This window comes from Coccinella septempunctata, chromosome 5 (assembly GCF_907165205.1).
Source record: "Coccinella septempunctata chromosome 5, icCocSept1.1, whole genome shotgun sequence".
NCBI classification, from domain to species: domain Eukaryota; kingdom Metazoa; phylum Arthropoda; class Insecta; order Coleoptera; family Coccinellidae; genus Coccinella; species Coccinella septempunctata.
Genome location: NC_058193.1, coordinates 10,548,719 through 10,571,204, shown reverse-complemented (window position 1 = coordinate 10,571,204; position 22,486 = coordinate 10,548,719). Strand labels below are relative to the sequence as shown.

Here is a 22,486-nt window from a genome sequence, read left to right as displayed (position 1 = left end):
AGACATTGAGATTTCGTCATCGGACTATACGCGGGGAGCAGGTCTGAAATGGATACATCCGAGTCGTTATTTTGATTCAAGACCTGCGAGTAATGCTCCTCCCATCTTTCGAGAATGTTTCTACCATCAGTTAGTATAGCTCCATGAGCATGTCTTATAGGAAAGTTAGCTTTTCTGCTTGGACCATAAACAGTTTTAATAGCTCCGAAAAAACGCCTGTAATCATGGTTATCGGCGTAAGCTTGTATTTCCCTAGCTTTTTCTTTCGACCAGATATCCTTGATCTTTCTTATTTCTTGACGGACCTCGCGTTTTATAATTGTAAGACTCTTTTGGGCTGCAACATCGCCAGGCTTGTTAATTGCCGCTTTGTGTTTTGCGAGGTGCGATATGAGTTTCGCTGTCGGCGAACCAGTCTGGGGGTTTTCGGGAGCGTTCTGTGCCCAGTATTTCTTTTGCTGTATTTGTAAGAGATGACTTGAAGCGGAGCCAATGATAATTTCAGGGGAGCTACGCTCGTTTTACTAGCAAGAAGTGCAATATCTACCTTTCCTTGAATAATGATTCTTAGGTAAGATACTGCAGCAAAAGCATCTTGGGTACTGTCAGTAAAAGTATGAATTTCTTTTTTGTCGGCAAATGGGATTAGTGGAGTATAACATCTAGGTATCCTGATTTCTGAAATTTTTTTTAGGTCTTCCAAAAACTTCTTACAATATTGTTTCAAATTCGATGGTATTTCTTCATCCCCAAGTTTACCAGATTTCCAGATTCTCTGCATAGCTTTAGCATAACTTTCCGGCATTTTGCAGTCGTCATTCTTCCATAGTATGCCTATTTCATATCTTTCGCCAACCTTTTTTATTGTCCTATTCATTATTTCGATAGCTTTGGTGTCTTCCTCATTTATCCCCATTTCCGACAAATGAATTTTACCAAAAGATACCGTAGTGTCAAATTTTTCCATAACATGCTTCAAATCTGGTTCAACCTCTATTTTGTCACATACGTATATGAAAAATGTGATAACCAACTTTGTTTATTGCTTCTGACTGAATTGGTCCATGTACAGACCATCCTAATTCAGACTTTGATGCAACAATGGTTTTTGCTGGTGTAGATTGAACGGATCTGGGTATTATTAAGTCGATGTTATCTTGGCCAATGATCATAACAGGCTTCACTTTCGTGTAATTTTCAATAGGAATACCTTCCAAATGTGGATGATCATTAATATTGAATGATTGTTCAAGTAGCGATAAGTTCGACACTGTGCGAACCCATCTTAGTAGAAAAGTATCATCATTGTCAATTCTTGAAATATTTATGTCTAATCGAGTTGAATTCTCTTCTTTAATCACATCATCATTAGTCCATTGTAAACATAATGGTTTTTTTTCTCCCTGTATTCTAATTTGATCAGCTATTTTGTCTTGTAGAAGTGTAACTATTGAGCCTTCATCACAAAGAGCATAAATTTCAAGAGTTTCTTTACGACCATGAATTTTGAGTGGAATAAACCGCAATAATACTATAGTTTTACTTCTCATCGTACCAACAATATTCAAAACATCAGCATTAGTTGAGTTGGTGTCTTTATGAAGAAGAGGATGATGAGTTAAAATACAACCAGTCTGTCCACATGGCTTCTTTCTTCTACAGTTATTATTCTGATGATTACGTTTTAGGCAAGAAAAGCATAATTTATTTGTTGTTACTTTTTTTCAACGAGTATCTATGTCATTTTTCTTCATTTGTGGACAATAACTGTCATGAGCAATCTTTGAACAATAAGAGCAAGTTGACGGGTGATTATTAGAAGTTGTATAGACACGCTCACTTTTCTTCATATTGGGATCATAAAACTTCTGCTTGTCATAACTTCCTGAGTATTGTTGATAGCTCACCTGACATGCAGCATTTGAATAGAACCATAACCATTTGGCAAAATCTTCTACACTGACTACTTCGTTTTTCTCTTTACGTTCTAAAATTGAGGATTTTGAAGATGATCTAGAGAATTCAGAGATTTGATGGTGGCAACTAGATTGTTCACTTCAGTAGATAAATTAATAATTTTTTCCAGATTTGTATCCCGAATAATAGGAATTTCCTTGAACTTCATTAGAAGCATGTCGATTATATGTTCTGGTCTTCCAAATCTGGTTTCTAATGTTCCGATTATTTTAAAAACATCTGAAGTTAAGAATATGTCAGCTACTGCTGCCCTTGCTTGTCCTCTAAACATTTTTGTAGTTTTAAAGTAATTTCTATATCAGAATAATCATATGAAGAACTGATATGTTCAAATTGTTGAATAAATAATGGCCAGTCTTTGTGATTGCCGTTGAAATAAGGAAGGTCGATACACGTGTTTCTGGAATTTAGTTCACTGTTTCTTGTAGGTTTCGTTGATCGTATTACTTCTTGACTTGTTTCACACAGTAATCTGATTTCATTACCAGTCTGAGTCGTTTCCATTATTTTATGATTTTCATTAATTTCAGTGTATACATCTGGTAAATTATCAACCCATTCAGAAGTTTCCTCCTTCTTCAATTTATTCCGAGGTATATATAACATTTCCGATATTTCCGATTTATGTGAAGAAGTTGAAATCTCATCTTTCCTCAAATCTTCTTCCATATTCACGATTTCAATAGCTTTTAGGATCTCTTGTTTTTCTAAAGCGATTAATTTCATCTCGAGATCATGGCGCTTATTTTCAGCTTCTAAAGCTATTCTTCTCCTTGCAACACTGAGAGATGAACTTCCACTTTTTCCAGTTGTTTTCGTTCCGTAAATTTTATCGGAATGATTGGTCTCAATTGCTAAATCTTCATCCGAATTTTTTGATGACTTCTTTTGTTCAGAAAGGTTCAATTTTGAAGTGGTCTCATTGTGTCCTTGATCTAAATTTATCGATATCATCCTGGATTCTTCTTCTGGCTTGGAAAATTGATGACGTCCGAAATTTTCAGGCCAAATGAAGTCCTTCGACAAACTTCTTTTTTGTCCGGCGCAACTCCTTCTTAGTCTTTCGCTTTTACTCATAATCGATTTTTCGTCGGGGTCACCAAATGTTCAGTCGTATTCTAATTCAAATTAAAGTCGGAAATATGTTCAATCTTTGTATTCGTATATCCATGACTGTTCCTAATTAATTCTGACAGTCCTTAATTCATAAACAACCATAAAAATGAAATAGACAACTAAAAACTCGATATGGTGAATTATTCTAAGACAGGGTGTCCCAGATCTCAACGTCAAGCCGAAACGGGGTGACAGGATTGATTGTAACCATCATGAGAAAATCAGAAAAAAATCTATCCCATGCAGTTTGAAAATTATGGGTATTTAAAAAAAAACTAAAAATTTGGTCGAAGTGTAACCATTTTTCGGTTATTGTGGTTAATTTTTATTATTTTTGTTCATTCAAACTTTGGAACCCTAACCCGAAATAACATTTTTAGAATCACAGTCAACAATAATGACAAAATTGACAGAATTAATACTATTTGTTAAACTATGGATTTAAAATTTTCAAAATTTGTCGACTTTGATAGGCCCTCCTTCAAAAATAATGTACTAGAGTGGCAAATGCCATTGAAAGCTGACGCATTTAGTCAAGATTATAAAATGGTACAATACTTGTTATAGATAAAATAATAATAATTTTGAGTCTTGTTAATGGTAGATACTATACAGGGTCTTTCACGAGGAAACTCACCCATATTTATACGGGAAACTACTGAACGTATTTTCATGAATTTCAGCACTTATAAGTATTTCACGATGTTGATGAAATCTAAAATATTTTCAAGGCATGAGCACCTCCGGTTTTTCCGGAAATGACGTCAACTTCCGTTTTTCAAATTAGAACACCATTTTTTTATTGCAGAAATAGATTCCTTAGAAAATTTCAAGTTATTTTGATGTAACATTTTTCAGTTTTAGTTGGAAAATTCTCTCTGAGCGGGAAAATTCGAAAAAATTCGAAAATAGAGCTCCGCTGAAACAAGAATAACTTCGAGGCTTTTGGATGGAAAATTTTCATTTTTGGAATTTTTCAAGATGTAAGATTGATGTATCCACTTTAAAAATCGAAATCGCGATTTATGATACAGGGGGTGAAAAAATCGCTTTCAAAGTTAGGGATGACAAAATCGTGAAAAATCAATTCTTTCAAATTAGAACCCCATTTCTTTATGGCAGATATTGAATCTACGTTAAAAAACAATGTAAGTGTACGCATCACACCCTTGCCCTAAAGTGTTTTTCGTCATGAATTTTCAGCTATTTCTTTTCCCTCCACGCCAAAAAGATGAAATTGTTACTTAAACCATGTTTCAGATTTTACTACCCTAATATGCAAGAGAAAAAAGTTACAGGTTGTTCCTAAATAGATGGCGAATTTTGATTCGAATTTGTATCGGAAACCTCTTCATTTCAACTAATCGGCCATCGGTTTTCTCTCCAGTGATAAATAAATAATTCCTTATGAATCATATGCAAAAACTAACCATGTTTTAAATTCTTTTTTTCAATGATAGATATCATTAATTAAATCTGCCAAATTCCTCTTTATTCAGTAGCATTTTGTGTTTACTATTAATTTGGTGATAATTCGTATTAAGTTATAAAATCGATCACTATGCCTAATTTCACCAATGTAGATTATTTAAATCTCATTCTACTTCATGGAGAATGTAATAAAATTGTAGATAGAACGATTCGACTGTTCATTGAGAGTTTTCCTGACCGACCCAGACCAACGAGAGATTCCATTAACAGAACCATGACAAACTTGAGAAATGTCGGATCTTTCGTTAAGAAAACTATACACAGAGAAAAAAGTGTAGTAGAAGATGAGAACAACGAAATTACAGTTCTTGCATATTTTCGTGTGAATCCTCAAAATTCTCTCAAAGATGCCGAGATTGATCTGGGATTATCTCAATCGAGTGTTTGGAGAATATTGAAAAAACATAACATGCACCCATATAAATTCAATAGGGTACAGCATTTGAAGGAAACTGATTTCGTCAGGAGAACAGAGTTTTGCGAAGCTATGATGATTCGATTTCAAGAGATTGAAAACTTTTTAGACTGTATAATTTGGACAGATGAATCTAAATTCACAAAGAATGGTTCTTTCAATAGGCATAACAGTCATTATTGGGATGAAGAGAACAACCACCACTTCAGACAATGGAACTTTCAAGAGACCTGGAGTTTCAATATTTTTTGCGCCAAGTTATTCTTGTTTCAGCGGAGCTCTATTTTCGATTTTTTTTTCGAATTTTCCCGCTCAGAGAGAATTTTCCAACCAAAACTTAAAAATGTTACATCAAAATAACAACGATAACAAAATTTTGTAAGGAATCTATTTCTGCAATAAAAAAATGATGTTCTAATTTGAAAAACGGAAGTTGACGTCATTTCCGGAAAAACCGGAGGTGCTCATGCCTTGAAAATATTTTAGATTTCATCAGCATCCTGAAATACTTATAAGCGCTGAATTTCATGAAAATACGTTCAGTAGTTTCCCGTATAAATATGGGTGAGTGAAATACCCTGTATCTATACTGCTAATAATCTCTGCTCGACTAGTTTCGGTGCTACTCGCCATTTTCAAGAGCCTTTAGCGAGACATCTGCAACGGAAAGAAGAATTCGGAAAATAATTAAAATTCACAAAGTGCATAGAAAAACTCACGATGCAGCAGTCAAGCTACGGTTCCTCAAATGGGACGAACAATCGACCAAGACACATTTTGTGAAATTCTTAAAATTCGTCAGGGAAAGAAATGTAATAAATCAGATGTCAATAACAAACAGATCAAGAAAAGATGCAAAACAAGCAGGCGGATCACACGTGAACACAGAACACGAGAGCACAAGACTATGTATACGTCAAATCAAGCTCAATGTAGCGTACACCAGTGGCGGCACGGTGAGAGGCAATATGAGATCAAGACGAAACAGACGATCACAGAATACAGGTTCAAAATGATTAAAAATGACTGGAAAATGACCAAAAAAATGACTAAAAAATGATTTAGTTATTTCATCACGACTAGGTGTTTCCAACAGTAAATCGAATGTCTGCGGAAACTGATGGGTCGATGAAGCATTTAGGGTGTTAAGATTGTTATTATTGATGTGACAGAAGATCTCTATTTCTTCCAACACAGATTGTTTTGAGCTGAAGGAACAGGGATGAAGTATCTTAACATCCGTGCCTGAATCAAAAACATGACCCGAGAGTCTAAGGTGCTCTCCAAGCACAGAATTCTCACAATCATCCTTCCTCTGACTGCGAAGGTGCTCAGAGACACGCTGCTTGAGGGCACGCCCAGTCCTACCTACGAACACTGTATTGCAGCCGACCTCACCACAGCTCAGCAAGTAGACACCACTTCTCTGCAGTATAGGTATGGAATCCTTGTTGTGCACCAGGAGGTCTCATATAAAGTATTCGAAGACTTGTAGGCTGGTTTAATGCCTTGTACTTGAAACAAACTACCTATTTTTGTCGAAATAGGTCCATTATATGAAAGTTTCAAATACTTGGTCTCTGCCACTAATTGTGTCAAGCTTGAGGCCTCATTATTTAAGCGTCTATTCTCGAACTTTCTCATCAAGGACCTAGTGTGGCCCGTAGCCATTCCTGGCTGCTATATGTTTTATTATGTTAAGTTCCGCCCGAAAATCAGCACTGGAGAGAGGCACGCTGAAGAGTCTGTCCACCAGAAATCTCAGACCTGCCAGACGTTGGCCAAGATGATGTGATGATGAAAAAGGGATTAGGTGGTCAGTCTGAGTTGGTTTTCTATAAATGCTAAAAACAATTCTATTATCCTCACGTTTCAGTCGCAGGTCCAAAAACGGGATAGAACCATCACTTTCCAACTCCATTGTGAAATTCAACTTAATGTGGAGACTATTGATCCATTTGAAAAAATCATGTAGCTGATCTCGATTCCCAGTCCAGCACACAATCATGTCGTCCACATATCTGTGCCAAAAAACTATTTTATCCCTGTGGGTGTGGCCGAACAAAATTGACATCTGATCTATTATTCACTGACGAATTTTAAGAATTTCACAAAATGTGTCTTGGTCGATTGTTTGTCCCATTTGAGGAACCGTAGCTGCTGCGTCAGAAGTTTTTCTAAACACTTCGTGAATTTTAATTATTTTCCGAATTCTTCTTTCCGTTGCATGTGTCTCGCTACTGGCTCTTGAGAATTGCGAGTTGCACTCGCCGAAACTAGTCGAGCAGAGATTATAAGCAGTAATCAAATTAATTCAGATGCATAACATCCGCAGATAATGAAATCAACGAATGTTACGATCTAAATCGAACTAACAAACTACCATCGCTCGAAGCATTACCAGATATTTCATTTTGCCGACAAAGAGTAGATGCTGACCATGGGTTCGGTCTTATTTGACCTCGTCAGAGCAACAAAACTCATTCTTCAGCGAAATGCTATGAATTGCCGGCTCCTTTTATTCCATATCAGTAGCGGGTATGGTGTATAAATACATCGTACCCACACCTGATAGAGAAACGGGAACCAACCCAATTCAATTTCCTAACTCTCAGAGCGAAGATAGCAGTATGCATCCATATGCTTTATTCCCATATTGCAGATATCGTTTATTACGATAATTAAGCAAGGGAAAAAACGCGGAAATGTTCGGATCATGACAGTAACCGATCTGCCGCGTACATGGAAACTAAGAAATGGATCACGCCTTCATAGTAAGGCAGGTAAATAATAATCGAATTAATTCAGATGCATAACATCCGCAGATAATGAAATCAACGAATGTTACGATCTAAATCGAACTAACAAACTACCATCGCTCGAAGCATTACCAAAAATTTCATTTCGCCGACAAAGAGTAGATGCTGACCATGGTTTCGGTCTTATTTGACCTCGTCAGAGCAACAAAACTCATTCGTCAGCGAAATGCTATGAATTGCCGGCTCCTTTTATTCCATATCAGTAGCGGGTATGGTGTATAAATACATCGTACCGACATCTGATAGAGAAACGGGAACCAACCCAATTCAATTTCCTAACTCTCAGAGCGAAGATAGCAGTATGCATCCATATGCTTTATTCCCATATTGCAGATATCGTATATTACGATAATTAAGCAAGGGAAAAAGCGCGGAAATGTTCGGATCATGACAGTAACCGATCTGTCGCGTACATGGAAACTAAGAAATGGATCACGCCTTCATAGTAAGGCAGGTAAATAATAATCAAATTAATTCAGATGCATAACATCCTCAGATAATGAAATCAACGAATGTTACGATCTAAATCGAACTAACAAACTACCATCGCTCGAAGCATTACCAAAAATTTCATTTCGCCGACAAAGAGTAGATGCTGACCATGGTTTCGGTCTTATTTGACCTCGTCAGAGCAACAAAACTCATTCGTCAGCGAAATGCTATGAATTGCCGGCTCCTTTTATTCCATATCAGTAGCGGGTATGGTGTATAAATACATCGTACCGACATCTGATAGAGAAACGGGAACCAACCCAATTCAATTTCCTAACTCTCAGAGCGAAGATAGCAGTATGCATCCATATGCTTTATTCCCATATTGCAGATATCGTATATTACGATGATTAAGCAAGGGAAAAAGCGCGGAAATGTTCGGATCATGACAGTAACCGATCTGTCGCGTACATGGAAACTAAGAAATGGATCACGCCTTCATAGTAAGGCAGGAAAATAGTATATATCATATCTGCAATATGGGAATAAAGCATATGGATGCATACTGCTATCTTCGTTCTGAGAGTTAGGACATTGAATTGGGTTGGTTCCCGTTTCTCTATCAGATGTCGGTACGATGTATTTATACACCATACCCGCTACTGATATGGAATAAAAGGAGCCGGCAATTCATAGCATTTCGCGGACGAATGAGTTTTGTTGCTCTGACGAGGTCAAATAAGACCGAAACCATGGTCAGCATCTACTCTTTGTCGGCGAAATGAAATTTCTGGTAATGCTTCGAGCGATGGTAGTTTGTTAGTTCGATTTAGATCGTAACATTCGTTGATTTCATTATCTGAGGATGTTATGCATCTGAATTAATTTGATTATTATTTACCTGCCTTACTATGAAGGCGTGATCCATTTCTTAGTTTCCATGTACGCGACAGATCGGTTACTGTCATGATCCGTTCCTGTCATTCGACGTTGAAATGTCGCTGCGTGAAGATGTGTCACATGATCGTTCAGCGAGTCCGAGTGCTAGGGCAGAGATGCCACCGATGCCCGATAATATTTGCAATTGTTGCAACAGAAAAGTTGGTGAATTCATAAGGTGTGTCAAGTGCGGTGATATTTTCCATCCATCATGCTTACTGAAGTCAGCAAACAGGAAAAACGCCACCTGTCATCATGCCCCATCAGACGAAGGTCAGTTAAAGTTAAATGAGGAAATTTCTATCAGAAACGAAAACAAAACCCTTCGCATTGAAATTGAATACTTGAAATCTCTTTTGGATGAAACCAGAAGTAAAAATACGATTCTGTTGGAAAATAATGAACTTTTGAAGTTTAAGATCTCCAGCCTTGAACTTCAAATAAAAACAACAGAAAAAACCGTCAAAAACACGAATCCTCAAGATAAGACAATTGTACCCGTCAACACTGGCTCATCAACATCCAAGAATCCTTACAGTTCTGTGGTCAAAAATAACCTTGCTAATACGCATGATCAACTTACATTGTCATCCGAGTGTCAGCGTCAAGATGAAATGAATGTAAACAACGAAATTATTGAGGTACCACCAGTGAATATTGCGAATAATCGGGGCAATTCAGTTTCTAGAGTAAATTTACCCGAAGAGAAAACGGAATGGACCACAGTCGAGAAGAAAAGGAGAAAACCAGCCGTAATAAACAAAAAGAAAGTTTGTTTTGGTACGAAAACGGATAGTTCAGAAAGTTTAATTCAAGGTGCAATACGTAGAAAATGGATCTATGTTGGTAGAATTGCTGGTAAAGAAGTCACAGAACAGGATATGTTATCGTTTTTGGATTGTATAGAAGGTAGTGATCTCATAATAGTGAAAAAGTTAAACACAATTGGACAAAACTCGGCTTTTAGTATAGGCCTACCAGATGAAAATGCTTACAAAACTGTGTTTTGTGAATCCTTCTGGCCCCGAGGAGTTATATTGAGAGAATTTTCCTTTGACAAAAATTTTTTTCAGAAGAACAGAGAACAACAGAAAACATAATTGCTGCTGCTAGTCCTGAACTTAAATCAGATAAATGTTTTAGCCTCATTCTTCAGAATGTTCAATCCTTGGGTACTGCTTTCAATCAACTTCAACTTGTGGCTCATCAAGAAAAAACAGATATAATAGCTGTGACTGAACACTGGAAATGCAATGACGAACTTAAGGCGTATAAATTGGTTGGTTATAAGCTGATCTCAAGCTACTGTCGTGCAAGGGGAAGTCATGGTGGTTGTGCGATATACTGTAAGGAAGAATTTACCTGTACCGAAAGAAAGGACTATAATTCTATTAGTATACCCTATGTTATTGAATGCTCTGCAGCTCAATTTTCTGTAGACCAGCACAAATTTCTGTTTATTTGCATCTACAGGCCTAATTCCCCACCATTGGCAGATGTAGATCTATTTTTGGAAAAACTTAGGGCAATACTCGAACGATGCTCGCTGGAAAAAGCTCCATTCATTTTGGTAGGGGATTTTAACTTGGACATCCTCTCCACTTCACCTGATGTCAGAAATTTTATGTCTCTCTTGGAAAGTTTTCATGTGAAACCATTAAATCGACAACCAACCCGTCCTTCTTCAGGCACCTGTTTAGATAATGTGATTACTGCCCTTGAAGGATTGACCCAGGTAATAGAGTATCATATTTCCGATCATTCTGCATTGAAATTCACTACCAACCTGAATTTCAATCCTAAACAAAGAAACAAAACTGCCAAAACAAGAATTTTCAGCTCTGAATCTACTGAATTTTTCCTTCAAGAACTTTCCTTACTGAGTTGGGATGACATCTATACCAACTCTGTTGATCCCAATCAACTTTGGAATGTATTTCATCAACGTTTTTCCAACTTGTTCATACAGTGTTTCCCAAGAGTTAACATTAAGCACTCACCATCAAAAAAGAACTTCGAACTTACTCCTGAATTAATGACTATCAAAAAACAGCTTGATATTCTATATACTGCTTCATTCACTAAACCTGAATTCAAATCCATGTATAAATCCACTAAGAAACATTATGACTACCTACTATCCCGGGCAAAAAAGGAACATTTCAACAACTTCATTAAAAATTCTGATAATAAGTCCAAGGCTTCCTGGAATGTAATTAACTCCCTCACTAAAAACAAGATCTCAGCGACTATTACTGGCAATTGTGATGGCTCTCTGTTGCCAGATGAGTTTAACAACTTTTTCATTGATTTTCCTCATGTACTCACAAGTAATTTGAACAAAGATATTGACACTGATCATGACAGACTGGGCAAATCCTTTTTCATGTTTGAGGTTTCACACAGCGAGCTACTATCAGCTGTGAAATCTTTAAAGAACAAACAGTCCGTTGGTTATGATGAAATTCCAATGAAAATTGTCAAGGCATCGATTGAGATTATTCTTTCACCCCTATGTTATATAATCAATCGTTCGTTTGAAGAGGGCATTTTTCCAGATAGTCTGAAGATTGCCATTGTGAAGCCCATATATAAGAAGGGTTCCATTGAAGAGCCAAATAGTTACAGACCTATCAGCATCTTATCTTCATTTTCTAAGGTCTTTGAGAAAATTCTATGTAACAGACTTCTGAGTTTTTTTCATAAATTTAATGTTATCTCGAAACATCAACATGGCTTTGTGAAGAACAGAAATATTGAAACCGCCACATTTGAACTTATAACGAAAGTTTTAGCTACCCTCGAACAAGGTGAGGTTCCCTTGGGTCTATTCTTGGATCTTACCAAGGCTTTCGATTGTGTGGATCATGAACGATTGTTATCAATTCTTGAGGACTACGGCATCAGAGACAATCAGTTAAAGCTAATGGAGAGTTACCTGTCATCCAGGAGACAGATAGTTGTTATGGAAGTGGATGGTGAAATATTGCAGTCGAACGAGAGAGTAATCACTATGGGCGTTCCACAGGGAAGTATCCCAGGACCTCCACTTTTCATTATCTACATTAATGGTTTACCTAAGGCCAGAATTCCAATAAAGCACAATATGGGTATGTTTGCTGATGATACCAACTACATTCTCGAATCCCCTTGTGTTGCAACAGCTATAGAAGACTCAAAAAGTGTACTGAAGTCGGTGGGTGACTGGTTGGGAGCTCACAATCTTGTTTTGAATGTTGATAAAACGCAGTGTTTATTTTTCTATAGTGAAAGATCTAAATTGCAATTTCCTTTGTCAATTAACTTTTCAGGTAATGATGTCATGGTTAGAGAGAGTGTTACTTTTTTGGGAATTGTAGTGGATAGACACCTTAAATGGGGACCTCATATTGAACATCTTAGAGGTAGACTCAATTCTGTAAATTACATGCTTTTTATGTTGAGAAAGCAAATCAATTTTGATCTGCTTAAAGTTGTATATTTTGCCAGCTTTCAATCTATCCTGTCATATGGAATAATTTTCTGGGGTAATTCTTCTTATGTGAGCGATTTATTTGTCATTCAAAAACAAGCTTTAAGAACAATGTTAAATTTAGGATATAGAGAATCTTGTAGGGGATTCTTCAAAGGCAATAATATTCTAACTATCTATGGTTTATATATATTTAGATTAATGATTTTTTTCTGTAAACACAAACATTATTTCGAGCCTTACAAAAATTTAAATGCTACTAGAAGAATATTTCCTTATACTGTACCAGCACACAAAACTACTTTAAGAGAAAAAAACGTAGAATATATGGCAGTGAGTATTTTCAACATGTTGCCTCCTAAAATTAGAAATATTTCTGACCCTTTAAAATTTAAGAAAGCCTTGTATCCTGTGATTTTAAACTGTGAGCCCTACAATATAGGTGATTTCAAAGAATTTTGTAAGGGTTAACCATTTATCTATTCAATGTTTCTGACCTATCCCAATTTTACGTTATATATGTAATCTAATGGAATCAATAAATATTATTATTATAATAAGACCGAAACCATGGTCAGCATCTACTCTTTGTCGGCGAAATGAAATTTCTGGTAATGCTTCGAGCGATGGTAGTTTGTTAGTTCGATTTAGATCGTAACATTCGTTGATTTCATTATCTGCGGATGTTATGCATCTGAATTAATTTGATTATTATTTACCTGCCTTACTATGAAGGCGTGATCCATTTCTTAGTTTCCATGTACGCGACAGATCGGTTACTGTCATGATCCGAACATTTCCGCGCTTTTTCCCTTGCTTGATTATCGTAATATACGATATCTGCAATATGGGAATAAAGCATATGGATGCATACTGCTATCTTCGCTCTGAGAGTTAGGAAATTGAATTGGGTTGGTTCCCGTTTCTCTATCAGATGTCGGTACGATGTATTTATACACCATACCCGCTACTGATATGGAATAAAAGGAGCCGGCAATTCATAGCATTTCGCTGACGAATGAGTTTTGTTGCTCTGACGAGGTCAAATAAGACCGAAACCATGGTCAGCATCTACTCTTTGTCGGCGAAATGAAATTTCTGGTAATGATTCGAGCGATGATAGTTTGTTAGTTCGATTTAGATCGTTACATTCGTTGATTTCATTATCTGCGGATGTTATGCATCTGAATTAATTTGATTATTATTTACCTGCTTTACTATGAAGGCGTGATCCATTTCTTAGTTATTATTAGCAGTATAAATATAGTATCTACCAATAATAAGGCTCAAAATTGTTATTATTTTATCTATGATAATGGTAGACGCCAAAGGGTTTACAGAAACTGAATACTTGTTAGTTTCATACTGAAAAATAGAAGAAACAAATAAAAACCTTGAGTAACCCTATTTTTGCTAACCCATTCTACTAAGTCAAAATGCTTTTTATTCGCACAAGTTCTTGATAGGTTTTGAATTTTACGGCAAAATGATGAGAGACATGGATAGTGGACATGTTTGCCATGAGCGAGCGAGACTGATAGTGCACCACTATTACCAAAGTCAACAAAAGTAAGTAAAATTAATAAAATAATGAAAAACCTTGACATAGTTTAGTTTAGGTATACTGGAATAAAAGTCAGATAGGGTAATAACATTTTTTATTATAACAAATGTTCAAATTGTTTACCATCAGCCTCAATACACGCCCTTCATCTTCCTAAAAAAGATCTACTTATTAGCCGGGCATATCCGTCAGTATCAGTCTCGCTCGCTCTTAGCAAACATGTCCACTATCCATCTCTTTCATCATTTTGCCGTAAAATCAAGAACCTACCAAGAACTTGTGCGAATAAAAAACATTTTGACTGAGTAGAATGGGTTAGCAAAAATCGGGTTACTTGAGGTTTTATTTTTTTCTTCTTTTTTTTTAGTATGAAACTAACAAGTATTGTACCATTTTACAATTCTGATTAAATGCGCCAACTTTTAATGGCATTTGCCAAGGCACTCAAGTACATTTTTTTCAAAGAAGGGCCTGTCAGAGTCGACAAATTTTGAAAATTTTAAGTTCATAGTTTAACAAATAGTATTAATTCTGAGAAACTTGGGTCAATTGTGGCATTATTTCTGACTGTGATTCTAGAAATGTTATTTAGGGTTACGGTTCCAAAACATAAATGAACAAAAATAATAGAAATGAACCATAATAACCAAAAAATGGTTACACTTCGACCAAATTTTTATTTTTTTTAAATGCCCATAATTTTCAAACTGCATGGGATAGATTTTTTTCTGATTTTTCCTATGATGGTTACAATCAATCCTGTCACCCCGTTTCGGCTTGACGTTGAGTTCTGGGACACCCTGTATATAAATAATCAGAGTTGATCAAAAATGCGGTGCAGTTATCAACTTACAAAATAATTAAAAATTTTGATGCATGTAATAAGGGCATTTTAACGAATTTAAAAAAAAATTTCAATTTTACACACTTAAATGAAACATAATTTACATTCCATTTGCGTATATCGTACTGAGCATATATCCATACTTACTGAAAAGATGTCCAAGATTGATGACTCACAAGGTATTACAAAAAATTATCTTCATTTATAAATTCATCTGTTGACACAGAATTACAAATACTTACAATTTCATCTGTTTTCAAACTACAACAATTATCAGGCTCTCTGATAGACAAGATGTAATTTTGTAGAGACACTTGTTCAAATTGCTCATCGATTGAAAATTTTGGAAGAAGAGGCCCGTCAGAATGATTTTTTTTTACATTGCTGAAAATCGGCAGATGATGTTTGTTCTGCGCATTCAGCTAGTGCTGTCTTTCTGTTGAACAACTGTTGAAGAGGCTTTTCCTGTTTGCATGTAATTTTCGAAATCAAAAGCGCGAAACGCTAAACTTATCCAAAAAGTTTAACATCATCAACTAGGTGAAGTAAATAGTTTATATTTTGAGACGCATATTGATTGCTAAAAATAAGAATAAAAGTTTCAACAAAATAGGTCAGCAGTTCATCAGCATAATCCATGTATCTTAAATGTTTTTCAGAAGATAAAATGGTTATAGCTATATGTAGAACCATGAAGGTTTCATATTTTTTCTCTGGCAATATATTCCATGGCACAACAGGGTCTGTATAGAGTAAAATTTGCCCAAATTCTGATGCTTTCTATCTCCTACTCACAAAAATGCTAATGAGGTTTTATGTTGGGAAATTTTTTTATTGATCTAAAAAACGATTTGAAAGTTCAGATATTTCTGTGAAAGGAAGTTTTGCAGAAAGCTTTCCACTTGACCAGAGGGACATAATCAACTTTCAACACATCCAAGACAAATTAGATGCATGTAATCAAGAGGAAAGTTTTCAATCATATCTAAATTAGGAATATCTTTAAGAGGAGAAGTACCTGTTGATGTTCTGATCTATATACAATACCAGTTCGTAATTTCAGATTTGATGTAGTAGAAAAACGAACAGTGTTGGGATAAATACCATCAATTTGAAATTTGGTAGGTACAAGACATATAGCCAGTAGGTATGACCTTTTGTATATGTGATGTAGGATTTAGCAGGAGCATCGCAAATAAATCCTTTAATCTCTACAGAATAAACTCTACCTTGATGATGAAACCCTTTATGTGTAACATTAATAGCATCATTAACGAAATCATTACAATTTTTTGGTTTTTCATAACCGTGATACACTCCAATGATCTCGACAGGCCCCTGATGTTGATAAATACTACACAGTATTGGATAGAAATAGCTAGAAGAACTCTTCGATATAACAATGTTGACTAATGATCAATGTCTTGACTGTGGTGAAAAAATTTGGACATGAGCTTACGCAAACAACTTTCGAGTCCAAAATGAATATAATGTCCTGCTTCGACTGATTTTCTTGGATTTCTTAAAAGAGTAGGAGTATCTGAAGGTAATTCTGGATGAAAGGTTTTCAGAATTTGAAGCAAATCGTTAGATGATGTATGAGTGATTTTAAGTCATCATAATTCACAATCGTCGTATATGTGATACCTAATGTCCCGTTTCACCCATTTTAAATGGTTGATGTTTGGAAATAAATTCGTAAAAAAATTCGTAAAAAAATTCAATATTCATGGAGAATAATTCGCTTTTAAGATTCAAGATTTCTACTCTTGAAGAGGAACTGAATAATAAAAATATAGAGATTGACAGCCTAAATAAACATGCGAACATCGTCATGTCAGTGGAATCGTGCAGTGTTGTTGAAGTTGAGGATACTGCAACTACTGGTCTCGCGAAGTCTACTGCACCGCAGGTCCCAGGAAAAATACGTCCGAGGCGAGAATTTCTGCCCCTTCGACTGAATCGTCGGTTGCCACTTCTGGTAAAAGAAATAATATCGGACTGATTTCTGAGCAGGCTGAAGTGGTGTCCCGAATAGTCAAAGAGAAGAACGAGATGGAATGGCATGATATCACCCGAAGGAAGTCGAATAGAAAACGTACTAGTATGCAGGTCATTGGGAGTAGTTTAATAGACTAAGTTTTCTCACTACGAATTTTTCTAATGTAAAATGCGAGAAACTTGTCTCAAGATATTCTGACAGTTACTGGTCGTTTAAAGTTCTTTTACGGAGCTCAGAGTATAAAAAAGCTATGGACGGATCCAATTGGCCAAAAAGGGCAAGTGTCCATCGTTTTTTCAGCCGAAACCTATGAAGGACCCTGCTTCGTCAATGGCTCAACACAATGTCTTTCCACTCGTATTAAGGAAAAATTTAAAATCATACAACTGAATGTACAGTGCGTTTCAAATAAGTTGGATGCACTTGAATTACTTGTAACTGAAGAAAAGCCTGATGTGATAAGTCTTGTTGAGCACTGGTGTAATCCCTATAATGTCAAAACTATGACTCTCCCTGGTTACATCCAAGCAGATTACTACTGCCGCCCCTTAAGAGTTCACGGGGGATCTATGATCTACATAAGACCTGGTCTATCTGTGAAGAGTCTGTGTGTGTCGCGTTTTTCCGAAGAAATGGAATGCGAAATTAGTGGAATCTTAGTGGCTACTCGTGATGTTAAAATAGCCATCTTAAGTGTTTATCGGCTTGGTTCTGGTGATTTCGAGATTTTTTTTGGACAGGATTTCGGTTGCTCTGAATCATTGCATCACTTCAGCTGATATGATTTTTTTATGTGGGGATTTGAACGTTGATTTTTTGAAAGTTGATTGTGCAAATCGTAAGTTGCTCGTCGATTTAATGAATTGTTTCAATATGAACGTTTCCTCAACTGATCCAACCAGGGTCTTCACGGATATCACTGGCCATACATCAATCTCCAAAGTTGATTACGTTTTAACAAATGCAAATTTACTAGATTGTAATGTTAAAGTTAATGAACGTTATATCAGTGATCACCGGGCTAATTTCACTCGACCTAAAAATCAATTGGGCCGTAAAAAATTCTAGTGTATCAAAGTTAGTTAGAAACTTGAGTCCTCGAAATCTAGAGGATTTAAAATTTTGTATTTCAAATTGTGATTTCCAGGAAATCTATAAATATCCACATGTTGACGAATGCTTTGAAGCGTTCATGAATTTGATTCAAAAATCTTTTGAAACTTGCTGTCCTCTCATAAGGAATGCCAACAATACCAATAATGGCAAAAAATGTATTTCTCCAGAAATTATCTCTGCAAAATGTGACTTGAAAAATCTTCATTGGTTACACATCAATATCAGAAGCGAATCTACTTATAATTTGTATAAAAGAGCTAAACATTCTTTTAATAATCTGATAAGAAATGCTAAATTAAATTAGTGCCGTAACCTATTGAAAAATCTACCAACAAAAATAGAACTGTGTGGAATCTGGTGAATACTGTGACAGGTCGAAAAAGTACTGAACAAAAATCTATAGCGCTTGTTGTAAACGGTGTTTTGTTTAATGAGGCCAGAACTGTGGCTGAGATGTTTGCCAACCATTTTACAACGGTTGCTGAGTCAAGCCTCAATCGTTACTATAATAATGCATTGTCCACTTCCTGTACCACTTCATGTATGCTGAATAATAACTTTTTCTTCCATCCAGTTTTGGAGCATGAGGTGGTTGATGTATTGTGATCTCTAAAAAATGATAATGGTTCATGTAGTGATTTCGTCTCTGCAAGAATCTTAAAGATGATACGTGCTGATATTAGTCGACAGTTGGCTTACTTGTTCAACAGATCAGTTACTACGAGTTTTTCCTGATGTCCTCAAGGGGGGCACTGTCATTCCTGTTCATAAAAAAGGTGATGTATTTGATATTGCTAATTACACTATTCAACAAGGGTTCTCCCACCTAAGAGATTTATATTTTTTTTGTTAGGTATTCCTCACCTTATTACAAAAATAATAGTACTTACGTTTGTTTAGCTCCCGTTATCAAAATAAAATATATGCGTGAATTGTCCATGTTCGCACTTCTGTACCCTACGATACTTTATAAAATAAACAAACTATTGAAACAAGTTCAGTTTCTGGCAGCATTGAATGACTTTGAAAAAGAAGCCTGGTTGTCCTTTGTAGAAGTGACCAAAAATTTTCTTGGCAATCACAAATCTCCGCAATATGTAAATATCGTCAAAACGATGTTACAGGCTCATCAAAAAATGGGATGCAACATGTCCCACCTAAGAGATTTATATTTTTTTGTTAGGTATTCCATACCTTATTACAAAAATAATAGTACTTACGTTTGTTTAGCTCCCGTTATCAAAATAAAAGACATGCGTGAATTGTCCATGTTCGCACTTCTGTACCCTACGATACTTTATAAAATAAACAAACTATTGAAACAAGTTCGGTTTCTGGCAGCATTGAATGACTTTGAAAAAGAAGCCTGGTTGTCCTTTGCAGAAGTGACCAAAAATTTTCTTGGCAATCACAAATCTCCGCAATATGTAAATATCGTCGAAACGATGTCACAGGCTCATCCAAAAATGGGATGCAACATGTCCTCAAAGCCCGTTTGCAACAGCCGAGAATTCTCTGGAGAATTCTCTACAAAATTCTCGCAAGAAAACGGCAGAGATTATTTTGTATGCAACTGAACAGAGAATTCTACCGAAAGTGCGTATGCAACGGTATATAATTCACGGCGCATGAATTTTCGAGCAAATTCTCTAGAGAATTCTCGGCTGTTGCAAACGGGCTTAAAAATGCACTTTTTGCAATCACATATTCATTTCTTTCCACAAAATATGGGAGCCGTAAGTGACGAGCATGGAGAGCGATTCCATCAAGACATCGCGTCATTCGAAAAACGCTACCAAGGCAAAGGGGAACCCTCTATGCTTGCTGATTATTGTTGGTCCATCGTTAGAGAAATACTGGAGTCGTCCTACAGCAGAGAAGACAAAAGATCTAAGCGATCGGAATCTTTTACACCATTGCAAATATTATAATGCATTGTTTTTGTTAAAAATCATGAATATAATTATTAAAAAACAACAAGAGCTAACTTCCACTTTTTATTTATCGTGCGTTTATACCTTGGCTACGAAGATTCAAAATATATATATTTTCCTTAGGTGGGAGAACAAAGCTATAATTTTGTCGATCAGTGTTATCGACCCATTTCCATTCTCAATTGTCTTTCCAAGCTGTTTGAACGATTGGTGTTCAATAGAATGATGAAATTCCTTGACAGATTTCAACTGCTTGCTGCTGCACGGCACGGTTTTAGATCAAGTCGTTCAAATCAAACTGGGGCTTTGGAATTTGTTGAATTTGTATATACCTGCCTCGATAATGACTCCTATGTTGCGGGATTGTTTTTTGATCTGTCTAAGACATTTGATAGTATTTCCTTTCAGTTCATATTGGACAAATGTTACAGTCTGGGATTCAGGGGAATATTTCATGATTTCGAAGTTATCTCGAAGGAAGAGTTGCATCTGTCAGAGTTCAAAATTGTTCATCCAGTAAACATAATCTGAAATTGGGGGTGCCTCAGGGCTTTGTCTTGGGACCGCTTTTGTTTTTTATATTTATCAATGATCTTCCTGAAAATTTGATGAAGTCGCTTAAAGTCCAATACTCGTACCAAGCTATCCAAAATACTAAGAGCAATCTTGTTTGCTGATGATTTCTCATTAGCAGTTACTGCGAATGCAATGGAAGAACTACAGAGGTTGTGCGATTTGTTGATTCATTGCTTTGTTGAATGGTGCCATGTTAATGCTTTCATGATCAATGTGAATAAGACTGAATGCATTTACTTCTCAATTTCCAAAAATGAAAGTGCCCTTGTAATTTGGCATTCAGATTCTGTCATAACATCAAAGGACTCCACGAAGTTCCTTGGTATCAATATCGATAGACATCTAAAGTGGGACGCACACATAGATGAAGTATGTAAAAAGCTCTACAGTTCTTACAATGCAATAAATCGAGTCAGATATTTGCTTTCCTTGAGTTCACTCATGAATGTTTACTATAGTTTAGTATGTAGGCAACTATCGTATAATATCTTGCTATGGGGAAATTCGACAGATGTTGCTAGAGTTTTTACCATTCAAAAAAGAATTCTGCGTATGGTATTCAATGTATCTCCACGATCCTCCTGTAGACCAATTTTCTTGGAAAATAGGATATTGACACTGGCTTCCATTTTCATTTTTAGATGTTTAGTTTTTGTTAAGGAAAATGAGAGTGGTCTTGCAAAACTCTCAAGCTTTCATTCCCATTGTGGGTTGAATAGTCTGTTGAGCTGGAACTATCGTTAGTTTTACCAGGGAAAAGGGAATTGAAATAAAATATTTCAAAAGAGAATATCACAGTTTTTATTCAACCCAACTTTATGAGGGTTGCCCTGAAGAGTAAAATATATGAAATGTCGTTTTAACAAAAACGAATTTGTTTCGCCCTAATGTGCGGTCACTGTTGACGTCCGGAATGCAGGCTCGGGATGCAGGTCAAGTGTCGCCCTGATAATTGTTAACAGATGTGTTGGGACCGCAGGTCTTCGAGTAGCTGGAGTGGTTTTGAGAAAAACCTTTTGTGTGCAGGCTTGGAATGCGGAAACGATATGCGTAATTATCTTAGCTGGTGGTCGTCTGTCTCGATCGCTGAGTGTGAATGTGACTGAATGAATGATCTTTGCTTTCCATATGGGTTCTTTTTATACCATTTTCGGAACATTTTCTCTGCACCAATGAAATTGTACGACGAAGGAGGAGTGGTTTCCTATGTTTCTCCGTTTTGATTTTCTCGTCGAATTTGTTGTAGGAATTCGGCATGTGAATTTATTTTCGAGGAAATTATAACATTTCCTACACCATAATAGGGTACTCTAACGATTTGTCAAAATCAGCTGACCGTTCATTGCCGTGGGGCACACAAAGCTTTTTAGTATCAGTGTAAAGAGGCATTTCTTAGAAAGTTATAGTCTAATCACTCTAATCAATCATCGGGAAGAACATTTTTTCCAAAGACATCCACAAAACACAATACTCGACCAAAACAGCATGCGAATCAATGGAAGGAAAAGCTTGTGTGCCCCACGACAGCGAACGCTGTCGACGATTTTGACAAATCGTTAGAGTTCCCTATACTAGAAAAAAGGGAATATTGTCAATTCCTAAACATAGGACTTCAAAATTTGAAATGTCACCTAAGTATCAGTGTACTAAGATATTCAACCATCTTCCTAGTAATATTAAGTCACTCAATATATTTAATTTCAAGAAAGTTGTTAAGTCTTTACTTCTACAGAAATGTTTTTATAGTGTTAATGAGTACTATAATGATAATTTAGAAATTGTCTAAATT

General features: G+C 36.1%; 3 protein-coding genes and 1 long non-coding RNA gene across 5 annotated transcripts in view; 1 reads left to right on the top strand and 3 right to left on the bottom strand.

Moving 5' to 3' along the window:
* Positions 1 to 22,486, bottom strand: part of LOC123313567 — a 220,191-nt gene that overhangs the window by 73,780 nt on the left and 123,925 nt on the right. The window lies entirely within an intron of this gene.
* Positions 1 to 22,486, bottom strand: part of LOC123313584 — a 32,895-nt gene that overhangs the window by 10,090 nt on the left and 319 nt on the right. The window lies entirely within an intron of this gene.
* On the bottom strand, positions 396 to 3,248 carry LOC123313569. The gene is made up of 2 exons (XM_044898512.1): positions 2,141 to 3,248; positions 396 to 2,103 (listed from the first exon to the last, which is right to left on the bottom strand). The coding sequence occupies exon 1, from the start codon at positions 3,052 to 3,054 to the stop codon at positions 2,218 to 2,220; it is 837 nt and encodes a 278-aa protein (XP_044754447.1). The 5' UTR covers positions 3,055 to 3,248; the 3' UTR covers positions 396 to 2,103; positions 2,141 to 2,217.
* LOC123313565 lies at positions 9,264 to 12,466 on the top strand. 2 transcript variants are annotated; one of them, XM_044898504.1, is made up of 2 exons: positions 9,264 to 10,924; positions 11,985 to 12,466. In XM_044898504.1, exon 1 carries the CDS (start codon positions 9,306 to 9,308, stop codon positions 10,287 to 10,289), a length of 984 nt encoding a protein of 327 aa, XP_044754439.1. In that variant the 5' UTR covers positions 9,264 to 9,305; the 3' UTR covers positions 10,290 to 10,924; positions 11,985 to 12,466. The 2 variants fall into 2 exon arrangements, with proteins under 2 accessions (XP_044754439.1, XP_044754440.1); XM_044898505.1 differs by lacking the exon at positions 11,985 to 12,466 and having other exon boundaries at positions 9,264 to 10,535; positions 10,663 to 11,192.

Bases quoted from the DNA above. Each gene is read 5' to 3' on its own strand.
- LOC123313569 (XM_044898512.1), bottom strand. From the start codon at position 3,054: ATGAGTAAAAGCGAAAGACTAAGAAGGAGTTGCGCCGGACAAAAAAGA.
- LOC123313565 (XM_044898504.1), top strand. From the start codon at position 9,306: ATGCCACCGATGCCCGATAATATTTGCAATTGTTGCAACAGAAAAGTT.